The sequence below is a fragment of the Oncorhynchus nerka genome, linkage group LG22, assembly GCF_034236695.1.
Source record: "Oncorhynchus nerka isolate Pitt River linkage group LG22, Oner_Uvic_2.0, whole genome shotgun sequence".
Lineage (NCBI taxonomy): Eukaryota > Metazoa > Chordata > Actinopteri > Salmoniformes > Salmonidae > Oncorhynchus > Oncorhynchus nerka.
The window spans coordinates 32,445,646-32,453,830 of record NC_088417.1 but is presented as its reverse complement, the minus strand read 5'-3'; the positions used below and the strand labels follow the sequence as shown (position 1 = coordinate 32,453,830).

Here is an 8,185-nt window from a genome sequence, read left to right as displayed (position 1 = left end):
GAGCTTTACCGACACCAACTTGTTAGGTCTCTTCACCTCCTGCACTAAATACTTTGTGAGAAACACAGTTTCATGCATTGGGCTTTAGGTCAACTGAATTGAACCTAACTTAACCTAAAGTTAGCCAAGTCTCTGTGGATCGGATTTCCAGCTGGTTCTGTATTTTGAAGATACTGAGTAAAGGTGACTGTAAAAGTACTTTTCTTTGTGGTATTAAGTGAAAAGTGGTAGAGCCTCAGATGGGTCATGTTGTCCGTTAGCATGCTAGTGCTAATGAACACAACTGTCTAAGCGTTCGGCAGATCAGGTGTCCGCGGAGCGGAGAGGAGGGAGAGGGACTTCTGCTGTCTATTTGTTTCCCCTAGGTGTTACCTACCTACTGCTGTTAGAAACGTGCTCTAGGCTGGTATCACTGACCATTTGGCTCAGAGGAATTCACTTCCTGTTTAGCTGATGGTCAGTGTCTGCCTATACCCATATAAGTATATGTTCTATCTTTTTACTCTGTCACTTTTGAGGTGAAACTAACAAACATGGCTGCTGTGTCTTAGTGGGGATTTCTCTCTTTTCTCACTACCAGCAACATCAAACTACTTTGTTTTGTGTTGACTTTCGGTCTGTCATTTGTCTGAGAAAACTCGATCCGTTCTCAGTGCTGTGTTTTTACTGCTGACTTTAGCGCCTGCACCTCCGTGACTATGGCCCTAAACAGCCTATTGGGGCTTTAAATGAGTGCCTTTTGTTTGAGATTGAAGAGTCACTCAGCGCTTCTGCTACTCCAGCCAGAGGGTCTATACATCACCTGACTAAGCCTGACAGGATGGGGAGAGGGAGAGAGGGAGGAAGGGGAGAGAGAGAGAGATGGGGAGAGAGAGAGAGAGAGAGAGAGAGAGAGAGAGAGAGAGAGAGAGATGGGGGGAGGGAGAGAGAGATTGGGAGGGAGAGAGAGAGCGAAAGAGAGAGAGAGATGGGGGAGGGAGAGAGATGAGAGAGGGAGATGGGGAGGGAGAGAGAGATGGGGAGGGAGAGAGAGAGATGGGGAGGAAGGGAGAGAGAGAGAGATCAGGGAGAGAGAGGGATCGGGGAGAGAGAGAGAGATGGGGGAGGTAGAGAGAGCATTTGGCCAGTAACCGAAAGGTCGCTGGTTCGAATCCCCGAGCCGGCAAGGTGGAAAAACCTGCCGTTCTGCCCTTGAGCAAGGGAGTTAACCCGCAACAACAGCTGCTCCCCGGGTGCCGATGACATGGACGTCGATTAAGGCAGCCCTCCGCACCTCTCTGATTCGGTTGGGTTGAATGCATTCAGTTTTACAACTGACTAGGTAATCCACCTTCTCTTTCCCTAGCTGTGGAATTCTGCAGATGCAGAGCCGTGTTGAACCTGGTCCATATATCAGCCCCCTCCTCTCTTCCTGAGCTGTGTGTGTCCCTATGGGGAGTTTCTGAGAATATCAACCAGGTGTACTCTATTCATAAACCTAACCTCCCCGGGATTCTCAGTCAGCTCTGCAGACTTATTCTTGTAGATTCTAACAGAAGATCATTCCCCAGTCACAGGTTGCCGCGTCTCACAAAAACATAATTCCCCACCACTATGCCCTAGAGAGAAAGAGATGGGGGGGATCAGAGATACGGACGGACGAACAGAGATACGGACGGATGGACAGAGATACGGACGGACAGAGATACGGACGGACGAACAGAGATACGGACGGGCGGACAGAGATACGGACGGACGAACAGAGATACGGACGGGCGGACAGAGATACGGACGGGCGGACAGAGATACGGACGGATGGACAGAGATACGGACGGACAGAGATACGGACGGACGAACAGAGATACGGACGGACGGACAGAGATACGGACGGACGAACAGAGATACGGACGGGCGGACAGAGATACGGACGGACGAACAGAGATACGGACGGGCGGACAGAGATACGGACGGACGAACAGAGATACGGACGGGCGGACAGAGATACGGACGGGCGGACAGAGATACGGACGGATGGACAGAGATACGGACGGACAGAGATACGGACGGACGAACAGAGATACGGACGGACGGACAGAGATACGGACGGACGGACAGAGATACGGACGGACGAACAGAGATACGGACGGGCAGACAGAGATACGGACGGACGAACAGAGATACGGACGGACGAACAGAGATACGGACGGGCGGACAGAGATACGGACGGACGAACAGAGATACGGACGGACGAACAGAGATACGGACGGGCGAACAGAGATACGGACGGGCGGACAGAGATACGGACGGACGAACAGAGATACGGACGGACGAACAGATACGGATGGACGAACAGAGATACGGACGGACGGACAGAGATACGGACGGGCGGACAGAGATACGGACGGGCGGACAGAGATACGGACGGACAGACAGAGATACGGATGGACGGACAGAGATACGGATGGACGAACAGAGATACGGATGGACGGACAGAGATACGGACGGACGGACAGAGATACGGATGGACGAACAGAGATACGGACGAACAGAGATACGGACGGGCGGACAGAGATACGGACGGACGGACAGAGATACGGACGGACGAACAGAGATACGGATGGACGGACAGAGATACGGATGGACGAACAGAGATACGGATGGACGGACAGAGATACGGACGGACGAACAGAGATACGGACGAACAGAGATACGGACGGCGGACAGAGATACGGACGGACGGACAGAGATACGGACGGAAGGACAGAGATACGGACGGACGAACAGAGACGGACGAACAGAGATACGGACGGGGCAGACAGAGATACGGACGGACGAACAGAGATACGGACGGACAGAACAGAGAGAGATACGGACGGGCGGACAGAGATACGGACGGACGGACGGACGGAACAGAGATACGGACGGCGGACAGAGATACGGACGGACGGACAGAGATACGGACGGATGGACAGAGATACGGACGGACGAACAGAGATACGGACGGACGAACAGAGATACGGACGGACGGACAGAGATACGGACGGACGGACAGAGATACGGACGGGCGGACAGAGATACGGACGGGCGGACAGAGATACGGACGGACAGACAGAGATAGAGATACGGATGGACGGACAGAGATACGGATGGACGAACAGAGATACGGATGGACGGACAGAGATACGGACGGACGGACAGAGAGAGATACGGATGGACGGACAGAGATACGGACGAACAGAGATACGGACGGATGGACGGACAGGACGATACGGACGGACGGACAAACAGATACGGACGGATGGACAGAACAGACGGACGGACAGGATGGACGGACAGAGATACGGACAGGATGGACGGACAGAGATACGGATGGACGGACAGAGATACGGACGGAGAGAGATACGAACAGAGAGAGATACAGACAGAGAGAGATACGGACAGAGAGCGATACGAACAGAGAGAGATACAGACAGAGAGAGATACGGACAGAGAGCGATACGAACAGAGAGAGATACAGACAGAGAGATATACGGACAGAGAGAGATACAGACAGAGAGAGATACGGACAGAGAGCGATACGAACAGAGAGTGTGGTCTGGGGAGGTAGTGTGTGGTTTTGTGCAGTGTGTGTGTGATGTGGGTGCAGGTGTGTGACCTGCGTTTCAGCTCTGCAGCTTGAGCCCATTGCTGACTGGGCGCCTCTCAGAGGAGTATTGATTTGTCTTGAGACAAAGCACAGTATTGTGAGCTGGGGAACAAATGGATGGAGAGGGGGAGCGAGAGAGAGAGAGAGACAGTCCCCACAGGTGGAATAGAGAGAGAGAGAGATGGAGAAACAGGTTAAAATGATGAGAGGCCGTATGAAGTGTAATTAGTCCCAGGTCCCAAGCTCAATAATACACAGATGCAAATACACATGCAAGCACACACACATCTGCTGCCGAGTGGCAGCATCATTTAATAATCACCTCTGTAGGCTGAGACTCTCCTAGCGCTCCAACCCTGTAGCACTAGAGGGTCACACACACACACACGCACGCACACACGCACACACACACGCACACACACACACACACATCTGCTGCCGATTGGCAGCATAATTTAATAATCACTTCTGTAGGCTGAGACTCTCCTAGCGCTCCAACCCTGTAGCACTAGAGGGTCTCACACACACACACGCACACACACACACACACACACACACACACACACACACACACACACACACACACACACACACACACACCTCTGACAGTAATGATGGAGAGGGAAAGATGTACACATGGACGGGGGAGGGGAGAGTTCAAGGTTTACTACGGAGGCAGCCTTGGAACAGGTTACGTTAACTATAGGCTATCGGCTAGTAGGAAGCACATGAGGCCCCATATATGAACGTTCCCCTTTACGTTACATCCCTCTTATGGGCCTGAACAAGGACTTCATTACACATTTCCAACCCATACATGTCACATTCATAAACAGTACATGTTCTCCTGCTGTATAATGTCAGCATGCTAGGCTAGGCTAGCACGTCCCTTAGCATCCACAGGTAATTCGACTTGTCAGGCCTGCTACGAGACAGACACATTTCCCATACCTCTGTGTGAACTAACGCTGGAATGGAATGGAGGTTACTGGCTGTGTGGCACCTCCAGGAGAAAAAGACTGAATCTAGAGAGGTGGTTTGAGAAAAGCCTTTCTGTTTCTTTGTGTCGAGAAGACATCATTTAGGTGTCCTCTGTTTCCTTGCTTGATTGTAACGAAGTGCTTTGGCATTAACCTTTGTATGATTTGTTGGCCTGTTTTCTGATTTAAACATTTTTTGTTGACTATATTCCAAGATTGGAGACCGTTCTGCCATCTAATACAGCACCTTCCATCGTCCCTGTCTAAAATCGCGCCTCACTTCTTGTCACATGGAATGACGCTGGAGAGACGGAGCAGGTACGGGGAGTCAAACATTTAATAAGGAACGGACATGGAACGAGACAGGAACAGCGTCGGCAAACGAGTAACACAAAAAAAAAATTAATGCAGCTGTAGGGAACAGAGGAAGGAACGGACAAATATAGGGGAGTAAATAAACAGGTGATGAATGAGTCCAGGTGAGTCCAATATCACTGATGCGCGTGACGAGGGAAGGCCGGTGGTGGGGGGGGGGAGCGGGAGCAGACGTGACACTTCTATCATGGTAATCGTTGATAGGCAGTGAGATGACCAACCCCCTCTCTCTCTGCAGTAACCAACTACAGTAATGTGGTAAAGACCCCTGGCTCAGACTCAGATGATGAGGACAAGCTTCACATCGTGGAGGAGGACGGGAGTCTGGCAGACGGGGCAGACTGTGACAGTAATGTGCCCAGTGAAGATCACAACGGAGACCGCTCAGATGAAGGTTAGTTGATGCAGGTCGCACACACATACAAGCACAAGCAAAGATCTCTCTCTCTCTGTCTCCCTCTCTGTGCCTGTTTCTCTGTGTGCAACATTTGGTGACTGTCTGCTGTTCTAATGCAAATCTTTGAAAACTTATTCTTCCTTGCACTGAACTCAGTAAAGATGGCGTCAGTTAAGAATACACTGTCACAGAAAACTGTCATTTGCACAGTAATTTTACGAATGATCCACAGAAGAAAAAAAACTCTGAAACGTTTAACTGCACCGTACTGTAAATGATGGTGCATTGTGGGAAAATTGCTGTATTTCGAATGGTACTGTAATTCCATCCCAGCCTTGGAATAGGTTATGTTAACTGAAAACAGTGCCATACCGTATCATTGGAGAGCCAAAAACCTTTGGAGCACTAGTGGGTGCATGGTATTGTTGTTTCTGGCTCATTAACGTATTTTGAGATGTGCCTTGTAAGAGGCTATTTCTTGCATCTGTTAGTGAGAAGGCTGTACCATTTTAACTCAGAGTGTTCCATCAATTTAAAAAGGAAAGGGGACAGATTAGAGTGGCAGCAAGTCTTAAACCTGCAATATGTAACTTTTTGGGTGACCCGACCAAATTAGCATAGAAATGTGAGTTATAGATCTGTCATTCTCATTGAAAGCAAGTCTAAGAAGCGGTAGATCTGTTCTATGTGCGCTACTTTTATGCTTCCCGTTCTTAAGTTTCATTCTTGCGTCTTTTACTTTCAGTTTCATACACCGGCTTCAAATAGCTGAAAATACAATATTTTTGGTTATTGAAAAGATATTTCAAATCAAATTTTATTGGTCACATACACATGGTCAGCAGATGTTATTGCGAGTGTAGTGAAATGCTTCAAGGTGTTTAGATGGTACAATAATTTTCTACACATTTAGGCAAACTATCACAGTTTTAGCAACTAGGAAATGGAAGAGCGATTTCTGCATATTGCACCTTTAAATGTTTGAACATCCTTTTGGTCTGTTTTGTCACTGCCAGTTTGGAAGCCTTTTTTAAGGTCTCTATAAGTGCAAGTGATATAAGACACAAATATGAATTAATATGCTGCAATGTGTAAACACTTTATCAAGTAGCCAACCTGCTTGCACCAATCCCTTGTAATTACAGTAAAATACTGTGAAATATAAACCCTCTCCCCTCACTCATTCATTCATTAATATTTTAATTCCAATTACGGTAGCATTTACTTTTTTTTTACAATATAACACAGTCAATTTTTACGGTAGTGTAAAATACTTTGATACCGTATTTACAGTGCCTTCAGAAAGTATTCATACCACTAAACGTATTCCACATTTTGTTGTGTTACAGCCTGAATTCAAAATGGATACCCCATAATGACAAAGTGAAAACATGTTTTTAGAAATGTAAGCAAATTTATTGAAAATGAAATACAGAAATATCTCATTTACATACATATACACACATGTTAGAATCACATTTGGCAGTTGTTACAGCTGTAAGTCTTTCTGGGCAAGTCTTTTAAGAGCTTTGCACACCTGGATTGTACAATATTTACACATTATTCTTAAAAACATTATTCAAGCTCTGTCAAGTTGGTTGTTGATCATTGCTAGACAGCCATTTTCAAGTCTTGCCATAGATTTTCAAGCCGATTTAAGTTAAAAACTGTAACTAGGCCACTCAGGAAAATTCAATGTTGTCTTGGTAAGCAACTCCAGTGTATATGTAGCCTTGTGTTTTAGGTTATTGTCCTGCGGAAAGGTGAATTTGTCTCCCAATGTCTAGGATTTTGCCTGTGCTTAGCTCTATTCCGTTTAATTTTATGCTAATAAAAATCCCTAGTCCTTGTCGATGACAAGCATACCCATAGCACCATGCTTGAAAATATGAAGGGTGGTACTCAGTGATGTTGTGTTAGATTTGCCACAAGCATAACGCTTTGTATTCAGGACATAAAGTTCATTTCTTTGTTATGTTTTTGCTGTATTACTTTAGTGCTTTATTGCGAACAGGAAGCATGTTTTGGAATATTTTTATTCTGTACAAGCTTCCTTCAATTCACTCTGTCATTTAGGTTAGTATTGTGGAGTAACTACAATGTTGTTGATCCAGCCTCAGCGTTCTCCTATCACAGCCATTCAATTCTGTAACTGTTTTAAAGTCACCATTGGCCTCATGGTGAAATCCCTGAGCAGTTTTCTTCCTCTCCTGCAACTGAGTTATGAAGGACACCTGTATCTTTGTAGTGACTGGGTGTATTGATAACACCATCCAAAGTGTAATTAAACACTCTAATAGTCTTAACCCATGATGTGGGGGTGTGTATCAAACAAATACATAAAACCATTATTTGATCAAATATTGAATTGTTATAGATCATCAAAATATTTTGAATCACACATTCATAAAGGACCAAAAGAACTATAAAAAACGAATCAATCAATAAAGGAACAAGGTTTTTAAGTGTCTGTCCAATATCTAGGAGATATACGAAAGCTCAGGAATTATTTGAGTATTTTTGGACACGTTTTTAACCCCTTATTTGTGTTGGCACAAAACGACCTCCATATTTCCATTCATTTGTATGGGTTACCTTCAGACGTGTGGAGTAGAGAGAGAAGGTAGGCATTTGTATGGGTTACCTTCAGACGTGTGGAGTAGAGAGAGAAGGTAGGCATTTGTATGGGTTACCTTCAGACGTGTGAGAGAAGGTAGATTTGTATGAGAGAAGAAGGTAGGCATTTGTATGGGTTACCTTCAGACGTGTGGAGTAGAGAGAGAAGGTAGGCATTTGTATGGGTTACCT

The 8,185-nt window shown here is 46.5% G+C and overlaps 1 protein-coding gene across 1 annotated transcript in view; it reads left to right on the top strand.

The window, feature by feature from the left end:
* The window catches only part of LOC115105108 (zinc finger E-box-binding homeobox 1), a 69,745-nt gene that overhangs the window by 37,380 nt on the left and 24,180 nt on the right, over positions 1 to 8,185 (top strand). Inside the window, exon 2 of the mRNA XM_029626735.2 lies at positions 5,219 to 5,374. Within this exon, the coding sequence (XP_029482595.1) occupies positions 5,219 to 5,374 (156 nt within the window). The remainder of the gene's footprint in view (positions 1 to 5,218; positions 5,375 to 8,185) is intronic.